This window comes from Xenopus laevis, chromosome 7L, assembly GCF_017654675.1.
Source record: "Xenopus laevis strain J_2021 chromosome 7L, Xenopus_laevis_v10.1, whole genome shotgun sequence".
NCBI classification, from domain to species: Eukaryota; Metazoa; Chordata; class Amphibia; order Anura; family Pipidae; genus Xenopus; species Xenopus laevis.
In genome coordinates this window covers 106411340-106434080 of record NC_054383.1, presented here as the reverse complement: position 1 = coordinate 106434080, position 22741 = coordinate 106411340, and the positions used below count along the sequence as shown (strand labels likewise).

The 22741-nt window shown below is 38.5% G+C and overlaps 1 protein-coding gene across 2 annotated transcripts in view; it reads right to left on the bottom strand.

Moving 5' to 3' along the window:
* Window positions 1-22741, bottom strand: part of megf6.L (multiple EGF-like-domains 6 L homeolog) — a 283490-nt gene that overhangs the window by 80139 nt on the left and 180610 nt on the right. The window contains exons 1-2 of one of the 2 annotated variants that reach the window (XM_018226156.2): window positions 16104-16568; window positions 3907-4029 (exon numbers count right to left, since the gene is read on the bottom strand). In XM_018226156.2, coding sequence (XP_018081645.1) covers window positions 3907-4029; window positions 16104-16263 — 283 coding nt within the window. In that variant the 5' untranslated portion in view covers window positions 16264-16568. Of the gene's footprint in view, window positions 1-3906; window positions 4030-16103; window positions 16569-22741 lie in introns of those variants that run through there. The other variant, XM_018226155.2, reaches the window with a different exon arrangement.

Below are 22741 nucleotides of genomic sequence, written 5' to 3'. Positions count from 1 at the left end.
TACTGATTAATTACTGCCATTACTTTATTACATGTAATTAACCTTATAGTACAAAAACAGGAATACTATAATTGTACATGAATGACTCCTACTCACACATAGCCATACAGTACAAGAGCCACTTGATGTGAATAATATCTTTAACAAGATAAAACTGCTTCCAACTGTTTGGGAACTTTCCAGCTTTTGAATAACGTTTAGAAATCAGGAAGGGCATATCAAGATTGCATGTCTTGGGTCCACATTCTCTTGGCAAATAGTAACTGCTGGCAGAATGCCATGAACCCAACCATATAATAGCAACTGGTAATTGGGCACTCCATCTTAAAGGTGACGCAAAGCCTGTTTTAACCGAGAGGGTCCCTGCACAGGTCACCCTTAATAGCCTTTTATCAAGCTTGATAAAAGGCTGTATAGCCTGAACATTGCCGTAATGCCCTTAGCCTATAATAAATAAATTCAAGTGAATAATAAATTCAAGTGAAAATAATTTGCGGTGAAGTTCCAACATTCCTGTTCCTGGTGCGTCAATGGAAAGTGGCCATTGGAGAATGTGAACTGCTTTGAGAAGATGATACAATTGCCGTGCTGACTGCTTGTTTCCAAATTATGCAGAGTAATAAAATTTTGCCATGTAGGAGCAAGGTCTATAAAACACGTATCACTAGTCTGGGCATAAATATAACTAAACCAATGACACTATACATTTCTGAAGCTAATTAAACCCCCATATTGCATGAAAAATGCCTTCCCCTAAACCTGGCACTATCCATTTTTACTTTTTAAAGAAAAGTACAGTAGGAAAAATAAAATCAACATAAAGGGCTGCTACCATCACAGAAGAATGGCAGTTGATTTAAAAAACCCCGGGTCCCTGTATCAGTTCAATGCATGTTATTTATTGGGGATTGTGTAATTAAAGTTCAGTTCCAGTTGATGGGTGCCGAATCGCTGCTTTAGCATATTGCTTATTACACTGGCAGCCGCTGCTGTGCTAAATATTCCTCCATATCCAACACAGTAAAAGAAGGGAGGCAAACTTCTGCTGGCAGATGAAAAGTAATAGAACAAGCCTGTACCTTATAATTATGATGATTAGCTGTTATTTTTACATAGCCAGCATAATTACACAGCACTTTACAGAAATTCCGCATCATTCACATGAGTCTCTGTTCAAGTAGAACTTACAAGCACACAGGGTATGGTCAGTTTTATTATTCTGCTCCTGGTGCTGCAGGTGAGATATGATATTTATTGCATTACCCGTTTGAGAATAAAATGAAACAGAACCTGGAACCTAGGAAGCATTTTGTCAGTGAAAGTGTTGGATGGGTGACATCCTATCTAGAGTTCATTTTTACTTTTTTGATGCTATAATGGAAAGTAAGGCTTTCTCTTTTCTCCACTACACAGCAAAATAACTTGGTTACCCTTTAAATGGCCACTGTGTCATCATATTTTTCTGCTGCATTGTGCTACAGTAAAATGCCTATTCTGGTATATAGCTTTATGGTACAGGCATCTTGAAAATGTAGGACGTTATCCCAGCTTAGTAAAGTTTTATGTGCAGCCCTATTAAAGGAGTAGGAAATTCATAATCACCGGGGGTGCTAATTTGTTTGTGGCAGCCTTACCCAGCGATTATAATCTTACATGAGATACTGTACTGGCTTTTTGCTGCCCTGGTAACCGTCTTCAGCCGGCTGTGAGAGTACTACTGTAGAAGTGCCACCATCATCTACTCTCTCCCAGGGATGTGCACTGTGAGCATGTGCAGTAGTGAGAAACCCAAATTAAGGGCAGTATAGAAGATCCACAGAGAGGAAGTAGGATGATGGCGTGCTGCTTCTACATAAGTATGCTGGGCCAGTGCATTTTTGAGCTAAGAAGAGAACCAGCTCAGGGTCCCGGTTGGTGCCTAACAATTTTGCCTTTTTCTTTAAAGGGGAACTATCACGGAAATGAAAAGTTAATATATGCTTCATCATACTAAAATAAGAAACTTTCTAAATACAATCAATTAAAAAAACATGTACCGTTTCTGAAATAGTTACATAGTTAAATCAGGTCCATCAAGTTCAACCTCTCCAAATGAAAAACCCAGCATCCATACAGACACCCCTCCATACCTTCACATAAATTATATATACCCATATCTACACTTACTATAGAGTTTAGTATCACAATAGTCTTTGACAGTGCTGGGCCTAGTCAGCCGGGCGCCCTAGGCAACCCGGCCAACTACGACGGCCCCCGCCACTCGCGCATGCGCAGAATTGCGCAATCGGTAAGGAAGCGCGAGTGCGCATGTGCAGAAGAGCGGCAAGTGCACATGGACCAAAGACGTGCGCATGCGTAGAAGACGGCAAACTACCTAGAATTGCTGCCACAGCTCTGAGCATAGTGGTCCGAGCTAGGGGAAGGCGTCAGAAGAGGTAGGTGCCTGGCACCCCTGTGTCTTTGCGCCCTAGGCACGTGCCTCTTCTGCCTACCCCTAGTTCCGGCCCTGGCCTTTGATATTATGTCTGTCCAAGAAATCATCCAAGCCACTCTTAAAAGCATTAAAGGAAAACTATACCCCCAAAATGAACACTTAAAGGAGAAGGAAACCCCCTGGGCGAAAAATCCCTCCTCCCAACCCTGTCTTGCTCCCCCCTCCCTCCTCCACCCCGGCCTACCTGTCCCCCAGGGCAAATGCCCCTAACTTGTTACTCTCCTATCTGCGCAGGTCCTGTCCACGGAGTTCACAGACGCCATCTTCTCCCAAGCGGTCTTCTTCCTGGATTAATCGGCATCTTCTGGTACATGCGCAGTAGGAGCATTTACTGGTACGGATCTACTGCGCATGCGCCAAATGTCACAAAGTGAAATCGGAAAACTTTGTGGCATTTGGCGCATGCGCAGTAGATCCGTACTGGTAAATGCTCCTACTGCGCATGCGCCAAAAACGCCGGTCAAAGCAGGAAGAAGACCGATTGGGAGAAGATGGCGCCTGCGCTAGGGTTGCCACCCGGCCGGTATTTTACAGGCCTAGCCGGTAAAATACCTGCCAAGGCCGGGGCCGGTATTACAAATTTACCGGCAATGTAGCTGCCGGTAAATTTGTAGTACAATTAAAAGGAGCCCTCGGCCTGCCCCCAATCCCCTGGAACTTACCTTTTCTTTACTTCTTCAAGCGTCCGTGGCGCGGCCCCGTCCCTTTTGACGTCACGGCCCGCCCCTTTGTGTCCCCGCCCCCCCAGCAGCCGGTAAAATTTTTTAAAAAAGGTGGCAACCCTATCCTGCGCAGAGGGGTGAGTAACAAGTTAGGGGCATTTGCCCGGGGGGACAGGTAGGCCAGGGGGGGAGGGAAGGGGGGTCAACACAGGGGAGGGGGAGGGTTTTTGCGCCCAGGGAATTTCCTTCTCCTTTAAGCAAGATAGCTTACATCATATTAAGTGGCATAGAAAAAAAATCTTACCAACCGTACCACATCGTAGTTTGAATCAAGTACAAGTTCTTGTTTTATTATTGCAGAGAAATCTTAAATAATTTTTAAAAATTCGACTTAATTCATTAAAATTGAGTCTATGGGATATGGCCTTTCCTTCATTATGAGCTTTCAAAATAGGGGGTTTCTGAGTAACGGTTCCCATACCTGTATTGTCAATATTTCTATTAGGCAAACATATACTAACCATTGACATTGCAGTGTCCATTTAAACACGTCCATGAAAACAACTATGAGGTTTAATATAAATAATTTTCCTCACTAGTAGGAATGCAAGAAACAATAATGGTTGGCATGTCCCTTTATTGTACATACATCCTCATCAAATATTAGCAGGGTACAAAAAAGAGAATTTCCTCAGTGCCAGTAGGATAAGGTAATTGGCATGAATATAGCAATGTATTTAGGCTACTTACGTATGCATGACCTGCTGTCTGAGTGCAGACGGAAGCCTGGTTTGCACTCACAGTGATACGACCCTGGGGTGTTGACACATCTATGCTGGCAGCCTCCATTATGGGTTTGGCATTCGTCAACATCTGGAAACATAGGCAAATGGGTAAAAGAAGGCATTAATGAAACACACATATCAGTTACAATTCACTACACATATACTGTATTTATTGGTACAGTGGATATAAAAAGCCAAGTCTATTATACTTTATAGCATCTTTAGAACAACAGTTAAGAGCCAGCAGGAAGCAAGTTAATGTTCTCTCACGTCTTAAAGCTTTCTCCCTAATCACTGTACCTGCAGAACAATCTCCCGGAGACTATTCACCAGACTGACTCTATTATGGGTTCAATACAAGGCTGAAATATAACCCTCAACAAAAAAGGTGGAAATTAAATTCTTGAACATACTGGAGGACTGAAATTGTCTGAAAGAGACCGGTGTTCTAGTGTGGGGCTGAGATGCAGAACATGCAATTGGTCTAAACGTAAATCCTCTGAGGCTAAGTGGAATACGCTCATGTATATAATGGTGTAAAATATGCATATAGCAACAAAGTGTGGGATGCTATAGGTTACTAAAGCCTGAGCAGTCTTCTAAGCCATTATTACCGTACCCTAAAAGTCAATGATTTTATTTTATTATATATTATATATATTAATTTATTTTATTTGTATTACATGTATGGGATCTGGTATCCAATATGCATTGTCCTGGTGTTTCCCATTAAAGAAACGACATGTCATTTGCCTAAATGCCACTAAAACATGCATTTATGCTAGATTGGTTTTTCACCTTTCCATTAACTTTAAAGGGCAGATTTATCAAAGGTCAAGGTGAAGTTTCGAAGTGAAAAACTTCAAATTTCGAGCTATTTTTTGTGTACTTCGACTAGGGAATAGTCATACTTCCAAAGAAAACAAACCAGAAAATGCTAGGGATGCTATAGGTTACTAAAGCCTGAGCAGTCTTCTAAGCCATTATTACCGTACCCTAAAAGTCAATGATTTTATTTTATTATATATTATATATATTAATTCCTAGGGAATAGTCATACTTCAATTCGAATTTGAAAAAACTTTGAAATTCGAAGGTCTAATTTTTTTGAAGTACTGTCTCTTTAAAACTTCAACTTCGACCATTCGCCACCTAAAAGCTGCCGAAGTGCTGTTTTAGCCTGTGGGGGACCTCCTACAACCTGTATGGAGGCAATTGGGGAAGTTTGGGAGATCGAAGGTTGAAGTTAAAAAACTTTGAATCGAAGTACGATTGTACGTTTCAAAGTAGGCCGAATTCGGCCCACTTTGACCCCAGAAAACCTTCGACCTCCATTCTATTGGTCTTTTTTAATTTCCAAGCTCAAAGTTTTTTTAACTTCGACCTTCGACCTTTGATAAATATGCCCCTAAGTATGAGTATAATCTAGATTCTAGAGAGTGATATTCAGCAGCTCTCCAGTTTGCAATTTTAGCAATCTGGTTGCTAAGGTCCAAATTTGGATAAGATTTGATTTAAATAAGAGACTGAATAGAGGGTCTGAATAGAAAGAAGAGAATAAAAAGAAGCAATAACAATTCATTTGTGCCAGTGACCCCCATTTAAAAGCTGAAAAGAGCCAGAAGAAGGGAAATAATTCAAAAACTATAAAAAAAGAAAAAATTAAAGGCAATTGAAGAGTTGTTTAGAATTCGCCATTCTATAACATTGTAATGAAAAGGTTAATTAAAAGGTTAACCACCCCTATCAAGTACAAGGTACCTGTACTGTACTTCAGAGAATATAAGGCCGTTAGTAAAAAAAACAGGTATTTGTATCTTTGCTTAATTAGAATACTATGGAAAATCGAATTGCAATATTTCTTTAACAATAAAGAATGAATCAATTAATTAATGCATGTATGAGCACGTTGCTATAATTTCCATCTATTAAGTTTGCTTTTATTCTTTACTCTATTCTTGATTTCTTATACAACCATGTTCAATTTATGACCAGTTAGAGTGGAACATCCCATTTCTTCTTCTGATTTGTGGGCTTGTTACAAGGCCGCAAGTTATTCACACTTTTGTGACCAACAGATTTCTTCTGTATACAGAGACCATTGATTTAGAATAACCCTAGGGGGGCAATTAGTAATCAATCTATATATTTTGGGCCTAAATTCACCACTCTGAGCCTTTCAACAAGAACGTTAATCATTTCAACAGCCTGACTCGTGGAATCAGATTTATTATTTTTGATTGAACGCCCACCCATAATATGAATGCATGATATGAACTTACTCATAGCTAGTGTATAGCTATGGTAGGTAGGAACTCTGTGAAATACATAACAGTGAAACCCCAGTTTTATGCTTACCAAAGGACTGCATTGCAGATAAATAAAAAATTCTGGGAACAAAACAGTGCAGTTTGCCTGAGTTGGATCACAAAAATACTGTATCAGTTCCAGGAAACCATAAACCCGGGGAAGTAAAATTTGGGTTCTGAGATTCAGGTTCTCAAGGATGTTGGGGAAAACCAGTTAGAGAAGAGGGTGGCCCCTGGAGATGTAGACAGACAGAGCCACCTCTGGAATATGCTACATATATACTGGAGGTATATCTAACAACTGTTGCACATGTATCTACTCTGATGCTGATGGGCCTCTCAACTCTACCATAAAAACAGGACAAGACATATGTAATAAGTATTAATGGAAATGTTGCAGCCCAGCATCTCATCAGGCTAACCGCAATGTTCAGGAATTCACTAATGGTATGAGAAAAAGATGTACGCTGTCACATAAAACTGCACTTGTTCATGCAAAGAATGCTTCCTTGGGTTCTTCTGCTTGTCGCCGTGACAAAGAAACATGATGGTTTACATTCTTTTCTGTAAAAGCCCATGTTGTATCCATTTTCCATGCCTATTTTAGATGACATTCGCATTGCTCATGGAACGTTCTCAAGGTTACAAGAAAGAATTCTTGGAAATTGGCCAGTTGATTCACGACATTCTGGATATATGTAGAAGGATGTAAAGTTTTGCAGTCCATAACTACAAGTAAAGGCTTTATAATATTGAAAAAATATCAAATTCAGTTTTCATTTGCACAGGTTCTTGACATCTCAAGAGCAAAGCCTTGACAAGGACATTAAGTGCAGTGAAGCTAAATGAAAGTGCTTAGATTTCTTTGCTCACTTTAAGAGATCTACATTTAAGAAATCCTGACATGCAGAGGACAATACAACTACTCAAATCTTATAAATCTTACCCTACCCTTACCCCTATCTTATGCCTTAATTTACAATATTTCTATTATCTGAAACAAATTATGGATTTTGTCTTAAGATGGCCATGTGAAATCTAACTTTATGATTATCCATGCAGGTGTCAGCCCCAAAAATTAGCTATTAGGCACATCAACCCCTTGGGTGACAGCCAGATAACTGACCTAAAAATAAAACATACTGATGACCCAGTTCTGCGCATTTGAGTGGTCAGTCCAGAACTCAGAAGGCTTCTACTAGTAATTTAACCAAGCAACACATATGGCAGTCAAATGGATATTCAGCCTGTGGGGCCAAAGAAGCACATGGAAGAATCCCACAATTAATAGATCCCACTTACTACCTGTAGTAGCAGCCTCCAATTATATGTGACTAGTTTATATTTGTTTCCTTTTTTGTTTAGAGAAAATAGGCTAAATTAATTTTCACATTGATTAATAGAACTGGAACTGTTTGATGTACAGGTATGGGACCTGTTTTCCAGGTAAAGGATCTTTGCATAATTTGGATCTTTATATCTTAAGTCTACTAGAAAATAATTTAAACATACATACCCCAACAGGCTATTTTTCTGTAAGGGTTAATTATATCTTAGTTTGGATCAGGTACAAGGTACGCTTTTAGTATTAAAGAGAAAAAAAATCATTTTTATAAATTTGCATTATTAGGATAAAATGGAGTCTATATTTATAATGTAATTCAGAGCTTTATGGACAACTGGCCTCTAGATAATGGATCCCATACCTTTATTTGATTTTGTGGGTAGAGAGAAAGGGAGAGCTGCCGACTGCAGAGGAGAGAGCACACAAAGTCCGCTCACCAGTAAATCCCACTTAGCTGTTCTGGCCACGGCAGCAAAAAATCAGCTTCATCACATCAGAAGCTTCTGATTCTGATGAAGTAACATAGTAGTCACGAAACGCGTCAAGCTTTTTCTCCCTGCCCACTTGTATCTGTCATTTTAATATGGATCAATAAAGTTACTTTTGTTTTACGAAGTTTGGTTCCACCGTGGATCTTGTTCTGGTTCAATAATCCCCATCGCCATGTGTTGAAGCTGTTTGATTTTGTGGGTCCTTCACTAGAAATAAATTCTAATTTCTGGGGGATTTTGGTATGAATGACAAGCATTTAACAGCATTATATTTCTTCCACTTAATGTGCTCCTTTATAAGTATTTGATTTTAAGATATTTTCCTATACATTCTGCAATGTTTGTACATGGTTTAGTGCCATCACCAACTCGCTCAGCGACGGGCTCTGTACAGAATACTTGAAAATATTTAGTGAACAAAAAAAGGGAGTTTAATTAGAATGGAATTCCAAAACTTGTTTCATTAAACATTTTTAGCAAGTTTGGAAATGTTTAATCACTAAAGCCTTGGAAACTGAAGCAAAACTGATTACAGATTTCGGTTTGCCTTTCGACCAAGACAAAGGAAAATATGCTGATGTCTACAAGACATGCAATCTTCTCAAAACACAGACTAAAACTTAATAACGCATGATCCATTGGAATTAGAAGCAGGCAGGGACCATGCACTTTCAGCTAGGTACATTCCAAGTCAGACAACAAAGAATTCCTATTGTGCACATTTTGGAAATTCTTTAGATTGTTCCATGGTTTATGAATTTCAGTAAAATACATTGGCTAGATCTTTACACATGGCTCTCCAAGGATTTTAAATCGATCCAACAATAGTCATCTACATGCACTTTATAGTAACATAGCCCATTTAAAGTTTTACACCATCTGAATATCATGATCATTATTAAAATTGTCCTTAGTGTGTCAGAGATGATAATCTTAATAACAACCAATCACAATAAAGAAATCCTGAAATTTGCTTTCGTTAAAGGGGTTGTTCTTGAGCTTTGAGTTAACTTTTAGTATGATGTAGAGAGTGATATTCTGAAACATTTTATAGTTAGTTTTGATTGTTTATTATTTGTGGCTTTTGAGTTCTAAAAATTTTTTGACCCTTTAAATTGCTTAATTGTTGGGTAAATCAAATGGTAAACATCCCAATTAAATTCATTTTAAATCCAGGTTGTAACAAAACAAAATGTGGAAAGGAAATCAAAGGGTTGCACACTTCTCTAAGGCTCCTTGTATCTAAGCTATATAAATAAACCATATAAATATATAATATAATATATTTATTTATATCATATATAGAGACTTTTTTTAATTAGCTGCCTACAAAATGTCATGCATTTTGCAAATTTTTTTTGATTTTTAGGTGGAAGATGCAGGTTAACAGGAAAACTCCACCAATAACTTTGTTATACAAATCATTTACAATGTATGTGATACAAAACAAAGTACATTCTAAGCCTTCTAGAAAATGGGTTTCTGGTTAAAGGGATCCCATACGTATAGCATAAAATACAAAATAAGAAGGATGTACAGTATGATACAGTTTATATAGCTTAGATATAAGGAGCCTTAGAGAAGTGTGCAACCCTTAGATTTCCTTCCACATTTGTTTTGTTACAACCTGGAATTAAAATGAATTTAACTGGGATGTTTTAACATTTGATTTGCCCAACATATTTAGCACTTTAAAGGGTCAAAATACTTTTATTACAACATAAAAGTTAATTATACAAAAAAGCAGGTTGAATTAGTATTTACCCCTTTGAACAGAATCAACTTTAGCTGCATTTTTTTGGGAAGAACATCCCAACTTTACACTTCATGATCCTGCAAATTTTCCCCATGCTGCTTGGCTAAATTGCTCAAGCTCTGTCAGGGATCAGCAGTGCATAGCATGTTCTAGGTCGTACTACAGAATCTGAATTTTGAGTCTTTCTAAAACATACATGTTGTTGGTTTTAAAGGAGAACAAACACTTCAATTCAAGGGGATTGCCTAATGTTAGGGTACCCCCCAAGGATTGTCATGAGTGATGCTTTTCCTGACCACCACCCATGGCCACCCAAGCCCCACTTCCGGATTCCTTTTATAGACCCGACCCTCCTCACATCACAAAAGGGGTGTGGGCGAGAGGCGCTCGTCTATAAAAGTTCAACCCAGGAGTCAGGAAGCCGGCATTTGGAAGGTAGCGGGGGGGGGGAGAGCAGTTCGAAGAGCTCAACCCGCCGACCCATGGATATCGGGCAGGCCCGCACATCACTAATTGTCATGACTTGGAAAAAGGAAATTGTTTTCAAAAATCTAAATTATTTGATTACAGTAGAGTTTATGGGAGATGAATTTTCTCCTTTCTTTATAATGGGTCTCCAGATAATGGATCCCATTTCTGTAACAGATTTTACAATCTATGTCAGACAAGTAGTTATCACTGGTATTCACAAGAATACCTCCACAATGACTGTTTGGAAGGGCAAGGTATCAACAGGTCTACAAATAGCAGGGACACTGGTCAATATCCCATAAAAAATAATAAACCAGGGGTGCAACTACAGAGGAAGCAGCCCCGGTGGCTGCAGGGGGGCCCGGGACATAAAGGGGCGCCATGAGGCTCTTAATATACAATTTCAATAAATATTAAAAAAAACAGGTCAACCTCTAGACATTTTGGGGTCCTCAAAAATAATTTGCTGTGGGGCCCAATAATATCTAGTTATGCCACTAAGATAAACTTATACTGGTTCAGTTTACTGGACTGGAGTACATTTTGCACAGTTAACTACATAACACCCCTACAGGTATGACCCATATGTAGGGCAGATTTTCCCTTTCACCTAACTGATCTCTAACTTCACTTGATCAGTGTCATTGCTTTTTTGTTTATTTAGGGCAATAGCAATGTCAGGCTTCCTCCATTCCTTTCTATGCAAAAAATAGATTGTCACAGCGGATGCTGCAGGCAGTCACGTATCGGGGGATTTTTACAGCTGTGCTCTCATACGCAAAGGTGAGTATAACATGCATTGTGTGATACATTCCATATGTGAGAAAGGCTGCAGCTGGCTGACAAGAGTATTTTTAGCAATATTCTGTAATGCTGTATATAAACATTATATATAGCTAGAGAAGATTGCAATTTTCTTACATGACGATTAACCTCTTCAAGGCTTGTGGGGTTTTAATTTTGAGATTGAACAGGGATGATGACAGGGCCAGATGCATTGCTACCCATGACGCCATCAGTGCTGTCAAACAAGAATAGTACCGTATAGATTTATGTGCCCTGCTCGGGAGCTTTGCAGATACAAAAAACCTTGTTTTGACATCACGCAGCTTACCTACGATGGACTATGGCACAACATGCCACGATATTTATGTTAATGGAAAAAGATTTTCTAACATTCTATGTAATCACTGTTGTGCCACAATGCTGAAGTTTCCATCACAACACAGATACAGGACAGGGGGTGAGTGTTTCAAAGGGGTTCAAAACCTACTTCATATGTTAGAATTTGAACATACCATATGGCCAAAAGCAGTGATCCCCAACCTGTGGCTCGCGAGCAACTTGTTGCTTTCCAACCAATTGTATGTTGCTCTCAGCGACCTCAAAGCCAGTGCTCATTTTTCTAATTTTTGGCTTGAAGGCAAGATTTAGTTGCAAAAAATAAGAGTCTCTTCTAGGCTGCAAGTCCACACAGGGCCTCTGATCATAGCCATATTTGGCATCCCCAGGAACTTTTTGCATGCTTATGTTGCTCTCCAACCTTTTTTACATTCAAATTTGGCTCACAGGTAGAAAAAGGTTGGGGACCCTTGGCCAAAAATATCTAGACACTACTTCAAAATACAAAAATATCACTGGTATACACTGGTATACACTGCTGAGATGGAGTGTAAGAACTTGACTGGCCTGCACAGCCTGCTGATCTCAACCCAACTGAATCCCTGTATGATGAATAGGAATTCTAACTGTACACTCATTGAGTGTTCAACTTCACTAATGCTTTTTTGGTTGCATGGATGCAACTGCCACTGTTCTAACATCATTTGGAAATCCTTCCAAAAACAGTAGAGGCCAATGTAGCTCTTGAGTTAGAGGGGAGGTAATAAAGTATGTGAGCTTCCAAAGAGCACGGACGATTGTGCCTACTAACACTGCCTAAACCAGTGCTATCCTATTTTATACTTAGTGAATCTTTACTGCCATTACTTTTACAGTGGTTCATCTTCTGATCCAGACACTTGATTAAGGACTAAGACCCAGTGAGGGAAGTGATCATGTTTCTCAGCTATACAGTGAGTTTTCCCCTAATGGGGTCAACAGTAAACAGAGCCAGCACAGTCCATTTCTACTTTTTGAATGTTTCCATACCTCCAGATACTGAGTAAGTTATCTTAAAATATTTAAAGGATAAGTAAACCTTTAAAATAAGTGAATGCCAAATTGATGAGAGTGCTATTCTAAGCAATTTTGTCATTTACATTCAATATTTATTTTCTTTTTATTCCAAGATATTAAGGGATACATCTGCTATTAATATGAAGGAATTTTGTTCCAACAGCACCACAGGCTGGTCAGTTTCTGACCAGTCTGACCACCAAGTAGTCAAGGAGGTTGTCAGGAGTAAGAAAGAGGCTGTTCTTCTGCATAGGAAAACAATTAAAAACTTTTCTAAAATCTTTCCTAAGCAGACGAACATCAGGGCAGCCTCTTTCTTTCTCCTGACAACTTCCTTGACTACTTGGTGGTCAGACTGGTCAGAAACTGACCAGCAGGTGGCGCTGTTGGAACAAAATTCATTCATATTAACAGCACAAGTATCTGTTAATATCTTGGAATAAAAAGAAAATAATTAATGCAAATGACAAAAGTGCTTAGAATAGCACTCTCATCAATTTTACATTAACTTATTTTAAAGGTTTACTTATCCTTTAAGTAATTGATGCAGTTGGTGAACCAAGAAGAGGATAAAATAGTTTCAACCAGTTAAGAAGAGTGAAATATACAGTATATTGAATAAATTAATTGGAAACTTTGTGGCCTAGAAGCCTCAACAGACAGCATCACACTGTAGCATTTATCTTTTTAACCCAATGACTTAATCAAGACAAAATTCCTTTTCACTTGGGTACCAAATGTTTAGAGGAGCATCCTTTTAATGTGAATAAATCTTTAATGATGAAAAAGGTACCCCTAGTTTTTCTACATTTTCAAAAAATTTCTATGAAATTTCCTTATAGAGGTATGGGATCTGTTATCCAGAATGTTCAGGACCTGGGTTTTCTTAGATAAGGGATCTTTCTGTAACTTGGATCTTCATATCTTAAAATAAACATTGATTAAACCCAACAGGATTATTCTACCTCCAATAAGGATTCATTGGCGTATATTTATCAAAGAGTGAAGTTAGAGATCGCCACAGTCTAGAGTGCAATTCAACCACTCTCCATTCATTTCTTTGGGATTTTGAAAGGCGTATTTATCAAAAGATGAACTTTCACTTTCACCCATTGATAAATACTCTTTTAAAAATCCCATAGAAATGAATGGAGAGGGATGGAATTTCACTCTAGAAGACTGCAGTGATCTCTAACTTTACTTTTTGATAAATATACCCCATTATATCTTAGTTTGGATCAAGTACAAGGTGCTGTTTTATTATTACAGGAGATGGCCCTCCTGTAATTTGGAGCATTCTGGATGATGGGTTTCCAGATAACATGATCCCATACCTGTAATTATCTATTATATATATATATATTTTTTTTGGACTACATTTTTTTTTGTGAACAACCCAACTGTATTTCACAATACTAGTAATTTTTATGCTTTTAAAGAAAACAACTCAATTCAAAAATCATCATCATTATATCATCATCATTTATTTATATAGCTCTGGAATTAGTATTTGCAAATGGGGTCAGATGTATATCAATTTAATATACACTGATTCATTCAACCTGGCCACAATGGAGAACCTTCTGATCAGCGAGGACAACACCAGGCAAGGAACTACAGCACCTAAAAAGCAGTGTTAGTGTCAATATCTATCCCATTATGTCATTGATTTATCATCTGTGATTCCTATGCAATATTCTCAGAAACACAGGTGGGAAATTGTAGCATTGAAGTCTCCTTACACTTGTCCCTTTTCTCTACATCTTAGGGTGGAGTGAATTATAAAATGATTTTTTTTTGTGTGTCCTGTGGACATTGAGTCTTCATCTGGCCATGGTGCTGAAAGCAGACATTTACATCAGAGATGACTGAATTTCTTCTAATTCCTGCTGCATTCATCAAACTGATAGATCTGTTTCCCATAGTGTAAGCACACCTCTCAAACATACGCCTCTATTTTATATTAAAATCAGGACTCATTAGATGTCTGCAGCTGTACGCGGCTCAGCTGTTGGGTGTTTATGTTACTTATGACTTAGTAACACATAGAGCAGTAACACACACAAAACAAACTGGACCAAAGTACCTAATTCTGAGAAACCAGATGATAGCTTCCCTTTAAAGGCAGGAATACTCATTACCCAGAAGTCTTTACCTCTGGGATGTCTAACTTGTTCATCAGCAGCTATTGTTGAACAGTAACTCCTGGCATCCAACCAAGAGTCTTCCTCAAGTTTTCTTTCTTCCTCCCCGTCTCCTCCTTCTACTTTAATTAGAGGAATTCACAAGAGGAAGGGGTTTTTTTCAGCTTACAATTACTTTCAGTCTCGAGAAAGGAAAATGCTAAAGCCCATCATGTATACTGGTGTCCCACCACTGTCAATGGGGAAGGTATTCACTTTAAGCTATGCAGTCAGAAGAGGAGTTTGTTTCACAAAAAAGGCAATGTGGTTAATAAATACGGTGCTGCTAATGTCCCCTTCTAAAGCCATGTATATATGAGTCCTTAATAAAATGATAAATTCCCTGTTATGTTAAACACAGCAATCTGTGCACCAGAAATATTGTTGAGCACAGCCCATTCTGGCAACATGCGTATCCTAAATAAATCCGGTGTTTCGGAGAACTGACAGATTTGCTTCTCTCGCCGGACAGAATCTGGCACAGTCAATACTGTACTTTTACACAGTGTATTTAAACACAGCGGAAATGAAAAGCACTGTAATACCTAACACTGCACATAATGGCAACCAGAGAGTGATAGCCAAAACAATGCATTCATTGTATTAACTTGCGCTGCAAGTACACACATAACCACCCTTCCAATAAAGTTATTGGCTCAGTCCTTTCCCTGCTCTATCATAAACAAATTGTAAAATAAAGTCAAATGATTTCATTGTTGCTGCAATTGCTCTCCTATGTTTATTAGAATCAACTTTTTTTTCTCTGTAGATACATATATATATATATATATATATATATATATATATATATATATATATATATGTGCGGGTGTATAGAATATGTGTTTTGCATAGAAACACACACACACATACACTATACAGACATAGTATGGATCTAAGGCAGGAATGGCAAAATCTAAAACATAAATTATTAACTTTAAACATTTTATCGACAAATGGTGTCTCTGTATACTACTCATCAATGTACTGTACTAATACAGGCATGGGGCCTGATATCCAGAATTCTCAGGACCTGGGGTTTTCCGGATAATGGATCTTTCCTTAATTTGGATCTTCATACCTTAAGTCTGCTAAAAAAATTACTTGACCATTAAATAAACCCAATAGGATTGCTTTGGCTCCAATAAGGATTTATTTCATCATTTGGATCAAGTACAAGGTACTGTGTTATTATTACAGAAAAAAAAGGAAATCATTTGAATTATTTGGATAATATTGAGTCTATGGGACATGGCCTTTATGTAATTTGGAGCTTTCTGGATAATGGGTTGCGGATAACCAATTTCATACCTGTATGGTACATGTAAACCCCTCATACGTCAGTCTGAATAGACACTGATGCAACAGACAATTTGCATTTGGATACATGCATCTGTAGATCAACCAGACCAAAAGTGCAGCCACTTACCTTGCCTGGAGCTAGCAGTGTGGATGGAAGCATATCCTGAGTTTCGCAAATAGCACGGGTAGCAGTTACTCCTGAGGTGCCACGTGCCGGAGGTAAAAGTGGTACCCATAAAGATGCTGAGGCAGGGCAGTAATAGCAAGGAGTACACTGAGTACACCATGGTAAAAATGAAAGCTGATAATCCCCTTAACAGAAAGCAATGGTCAGGTCAAGACTATTCTGTAAGTAACATGAAGACAAAATGCTTGTCTCCTGCATAAAGCCTGATGATTTTGTGTTTTTAACTCTGTGTTCTGTAGCACCGGGGAGTTTTCCAGTCCCTCCCACATATTTCTTTTTAGGATCTGAAGCTCAGGCCCACCTCCCGCAGGTAATGGACAGCCCCTAATTCTGGAAGCCAAGAAGCACAACTCCATGACATCACAGTCTCTGACAAAACTAACTGAAAGAAACAGTAAGCAAGAAAAGAATGAGAGACAGAGTCAGATTCCAGGCTGACAGCTTCAGGGCACCGCAAGAAAGTAGGAGTCCGGCCAGGCTGTTTCACTTAACACTTTTTTTTTTTTTTTTTAGAAACTGGAGGGTGAAAAAAACACTTAATGCAAACCAGATTTTAGGAAATAAACGCATCAAATTTTAGGAAGACATTTCCTTTATTTGGCTTGTATGTGTTGTACTGCACATATAACTTTCACAATGGGAATTGCACTCCCGTCCAATCAGCCATGATTTATTTTACTCCTGCATCACAATGTTAATTTCAGACTCACACAGGCATCTCGACGAGGCATGGGAACATTTATACTGGCCCTGTAAAACGCTTGCAGTTCTACCGACTGACTCCTAGTCTGACGCCGTGTAACATATCATTCCGTTTTTTAACCAATTATGTACTACTCCAGTTTAATTGCATGACTTACAAGTAAAAAATTAAATAAAATACATTAAATAGAAATTCTAGGACTGATGATTTTTCCAACCAGTATCTGTCGGACAACTTTCCATAGTACAGGTATGGGATCCACTATCCAGAAAGCTTCACATTACAGAATGAACGCCTCCCATAAACTCCCTTTTATCCAAAAAACTTTTGAATGATTTCCATTTTCCTTGTAATAATAAAACAGTAGCTTTTTTAACCCCGAGGATGGAGCATTTTTGAATCTGAAAATCCGGCATCTCAGACCTTTCCGAGGTTGTATATAAATCAATGGGAGAGGTCCCTATCCTATTTGGAAGTATCTGTGGAATTAGCCCAAAAATCCGACTATTACGGGTTTTTTAGACAATAAGGGGCACATTTACTATGGGTCGAATATCGAGGGTTAATTAACCCTCGATATTCGACCATCGAAGTTAAATCCTTCGACTTCGAAGGATTTACCGCAATTTGTAGGTAGGTGGTCGAAGTTTTTTTTAAAGAGACAGTACTTCGACTATTGAATGGTCGAATAGTCGAACGATTTTTAGTTAGAATCGTTCGATTCAAAGTCGTAGTCGAAGGTCGAAGAAGCCAATTCGATGGTCAAAGTAGCCAAGAAAATACTTTGAAATTCAAAGTATTTTTCATTCTAATCCTTCATTCGAACTAAGTAAATGTGCCCCCAAGTCCGTAAAGTGATTCGGGAAATAAATCTGAAAAAATTGTACATTCAAATTTTTCCTTTTTTTTTGTGTTTGCCGCTAATTGGGTAAAATCGTGATAATAAATATGTCCAATCGTGGATTTTAGTCTGGTAAGACTTTTTTTTTTTTCATTAAAATAGTCAGATAAATTTGGAGTTTGATAAAAAATAAGGCCCCTAATGTTTACATGATTTTCTAGTAGACTTAAAGGGATACTGTCATGGGAAAAATTTTTTTTTTCAAAATGAATCAGTTAATAGTGCTGCTCCAGCAGAATTCTGCACTGAAATCCATTTCTCAAAAGAGCAAACAGATTTTTTTATATTCAATTTTGAAATCTGACATGGGGCTAGACATTTTGTCAATTTCCCAGCTGCCCCATGTCATGTGACTTGTGCTCTGATAAACTTCAATCACTCTTTACTGCTGTACTGCAAGTTGGAGTGATTATCACCCCCTCCCTTTTCCCCCCAGCAGCCAAACAAAAGAACAATGGGAAGGTAACCAGAGAACAGCTCCCTAACACAAGATAACAGCTGCCTGGTAGATCTAAGAACAACACTCAATCGTAAAAACCCATGTCCCACTGAGACTCCTTCAGTTACATTGAGAAGGAGAAACAGCAGCCTGCCAAAAAGCATTACTCTCCTGAAGTGCAGGCACAAGTCACATGACATGGGGCAGCTGGGAAATTGACAAAATGTCTAGCCCCGTGTCAGATTTAAAAATTGAATATAAAAAAATCTGTTTGCTCTTTTGAGAAATGGATTTCAGTGCAGAATTCTGCTGGAGCAGCACTATTAACTGATTCATTTTGAAAAAAATTTTTTTTCCCATGACAGTATCCCTTTAAGGTATGAAGATCCAAATTATGGAAAGATCCATTATCTGGAAAACCCCAGGTCCCGAGCATTCTGGATAACAGGTCCCATACCTGTACTACTAGTTCAGCAAAACAATGTGTAACACACTTTAGGATATTACTTTAAGCTGTCAAAACTGTTGGTGCTGCCATCCAGGTCCCAAAGATGTGATTGGCTCACCCAACCACTGGCACCACTGGCTTAACATTCATTGCAAATTTGAGCCTTGGCTCCCTTCCTTACCATCCCAAATTCACTTCATCCCCAATTCCCCATGCACCCTCTGTATTTACCCATATCAATCAACCCCCGGAATAAGGGAAGGTGCTTTGGTCCCTTCTAGTTTTCTTTTGTGGACATGATGCACTTCCTATTGGATGTGAAAGATACACGAAACGCTCAGCAAGATTCTGTACTGCAAAATTGTGGCAAAACACAAACTAGGATCCAAATCTGTAAGTCTTCATTTAAGAAGGTAATAAAAACATAATGACAGAGGCCCTATAATTTCCACAGCATGGTAATTGTTCCATTGTCCCCTTCTGCTTTCCTTTACACCTACTCATTTACTGTGCTTAGCTCTGTACTTTGCACTCTTTAATTAGTTACTCCTTACTGCCCCATTCGTCTCTGTAGCCCAGGAACTCTTCTGAACACATGGCTCTGTACAACACCTGCCAGTCTGTTAGCAGTTTCCACTTATGGACAAATTGCTGTCACAACATTGTACCATAGGAAAGATTATCTTGTAATATTCTTGTTACCAGTTCCATACCATAACAGAAATGGGTCTATAACGTATTGTATGTACTTTTTCAATTATTTGTAGAAAAAGAATTGAGCCTATTCTGCCCTTTGTTAGAGATAAACCTTCATTTCAATTGAATACAGGTATGGGCCCTGTTATCCAGAATTCTCTGGACCTTGGGCTTTCCAGATAAAGGATCTTTCTGTAATTTGGATCTTCATACCTTAAGTCCACTAGAAAATCATGTAAACGTTAAATAAACCCAATAGGCTGGTTTTGCTTCCAAAAAGGATTAATTATATCTTAGTTGAGACCAAGTACAAGTTACTGTTTTATTATTACAGAGAAAAAGGAAATCATTTTTAAAAATTTCTATTATTTGGATAAAAGAGTCTACGGGAGATGGCCTTTCCGTAATTCATAGCTGTCTGGATATCGGATTTCCGGATAACGGATCCCATACCTGTACAATATTTTCATCCTGCACCTTGGAATAATGGACAGTTATAATAACATAGGCACTTGCCCTGATACTTCCATGCTAAGTGAATACAGCTGTAAAAGTCCAGACACAGGCTAAAAAGCTCAGCAATAATAACAATTTGTAAACAGACTTTCCATCTCAATTGCTCTATTAGACTTGTATAATGTATCAGGGCCCATATACTATGGATACTGAGACAAATGTGGAGCTTTGGGATCCAGGTTGGCTGACATAGTTAGAACTCGTCATAGTTCTTTGTAGGAGCAAAAACACTTTTCAATTTATTCAAAATGTTTTCCCTGAATGCAGCATTTCCCTGCAATTAAAGCGTAAGGGAGAGGAAGTCTGATGCAATTGTACAGAGTTGTGCTGAAAATTGTCAAAGTTGGGGTGCCAGTGGGACCTGGATTGTCAAAGTCGGGGTGCCAGTGGGACCTGGATTTTACTATTGAGTGTTGTTCTTAGATCTACCAGGCAGCTGTTATCTTGTGTTAGGGAGCTGCTATCTGGTTACCTTCCCATTCTTCTATTGTTAGGCTGCTGGGGGGGGGGGAAGAGAGGAGGTGATATCACTGCAACTTGCAGTACAGCAGTAAAGAGTGACTGAAGTTTATCAGAGCACAAGTCACATGACTGGAGGCACATGGGAAAAGGACAATATGTCTTGCCCCATGTCAGATTTCAAAATTAAATATAAAAAAAGCTGTTTGCTCATTTGCGAAACAGATTTCAGTGCGGAATTCTGCTGGAAATATTAACTGATGCGTTTTCCCATTACAGTATCCCTTTAAACTGTCTGCATGGAAAAGAACAAATGAACCTACGCTCTGTCATTTAACTGCTACAAGTCAAAAGGCATAGAAGTGATAATTAAATGCAGCTTCCCACTGTTCTCTGGGCAGGATTAAAATCAGGGTTTTCTCTTTTGTATGGAAATTTTACCAGTAATTGTACTCTGTAAATCCCACTTTAAATGAAACATTTTATTGTAGAGCATGGCACCTCAGAGAGAAAGATTCTCATGATAAAGGGGGTTTTTCTTAGTAATAGTTCAAAATGCAGGTATAAACAGGTATCCCTTGTACAGATACGGGTTTACTGTAATATTTGGTCATATTTTCCATTTAGGTAACTACAGCCTATAAGTATATTTGTGGCTTTTAACTATTTTAATGGCACAGGCTGACTTCCTACAGGCCAAGCCTTATGAAGAGGGAGCCTCTTCTTCAGCCAAAATATACATTTACCTAAATCTCTTTTGTGATATTAAATAAAGCTCTGTAGCACTGTTCAGGCATGATTTAAGTTACTTTGTGTAAGTTTGGTCATTGCTTTCTTGCATAGAAATGATTAATTGCATGTAACTTTAGCTCCGTACCAGGACACAATAACCAATTCTCTTTTATAACAGAGCGTGCAAGGCATTAAGAACAATTCTGTACAACACCAACAGAGGGGGATAAAAAGACTTTTCAAACCCAATGCAAATCTGAATTGGTTTCAGACAGTCAGCCACCAAAGGCACCCAGCTGTCAGTGGGTGCTCCAAGTGCCATGTAATTAGCATGACGGTTGTGTTTTTTTAACTTGCTATGCAATAACATAATGCAGTTTCCAAGTTCCACCAGAAGTCAGCAACCTGAATGAAATATATGGCCAATAAGAAGGATTTCAGCCCTGCTTTCCATACTTCCACAATTGGGGCCCAAAATGGGAGAAGGAAAATCAGCCGTGTGGTTGGGACATGATCCTCAAATGTTTAAAAGGAGGTTACAATTTTTAAAGTGAGCCCCTTGAGAGTTCTGTTTTGGACTTTTTTGAGGCCTAGCCATCCCAAGACAGCCCAGTATATAAAAGCATCTGGGAATTGGCATACTGTGTCTTCATATTTGGCCACAATATTTTAGAAGTCATAGTTTCTGATTTTTATCATTGAGATAGACCTGGGGGCAGATTTAGTAAGCTCGAGTGAATAGTTCAAATAAAAAAATATTCGAATTTCATAGTATTTTTTTTGGGTACTTCGACCATCGAATTCGCCAAATTCGATCGAATTTGATCGAATCGAATGATTCGAACGATTCGAAGTAAAAATCGTTTGACCATTCGATAATCGAAGTACTGTCTCTTTAAAAAATACTTCGACTTCATACGCCACTTTAAACCTACCGAGGTGCCATGTTAGCCTATGGGGACCTTCCCCAGCACTTTTCTAAGTTTTATTTGATCAAATAAAAATCCTTTGATCGATTAAAATCGTTCAAATCGTTCGTTTCAAACGATTTCATCGTTCTATCAAATGATTTTTATTCGATCGTTCAATCGAAGCTTTTGCGCAAAATCCTTCAAATTCGATATTTGAATTCGAAGGATTTTTACTGCGAGGGTTCGACCCTTGATAAATCTGCCCCCTAATGATTTTTTAAAAATCTGCAAAAATCCCATATGTTGCACGCTTAATTGGAAGCTTATACCTGCCATAAACAGCATTAGTTCTCATTATGATTTCAGGTCATTTCCACTGGAATCACATTATCTAAACACAAAGGTTTATTTGGCATTACAATAGGTACAAGAACAACAAGCCTTTTACACTTCTCGAAGTGAATGCACATTATCCTCCTTTCCAATGCCTCCGTTTATGCCCTGTAAAAGACAATGTACCATATGCCACAGAAATAGAATTGTCATTTATATATATTATGCAGGGATATTGTGCACATTATGGTGCGACTGTATAGAACTGTCCGATACTATACCCTACTGTTGTACACTGAGTACTGCATTTGGGACACCACTTAACCTTACAGTTTATCCTTATGTACTGCAGTAATGTACACTGATACTTCTGCATACAGAATAGTCATGGATACAAATCTCACTACTAATGTATCCGTGACAATTCTACAGCTGGAATA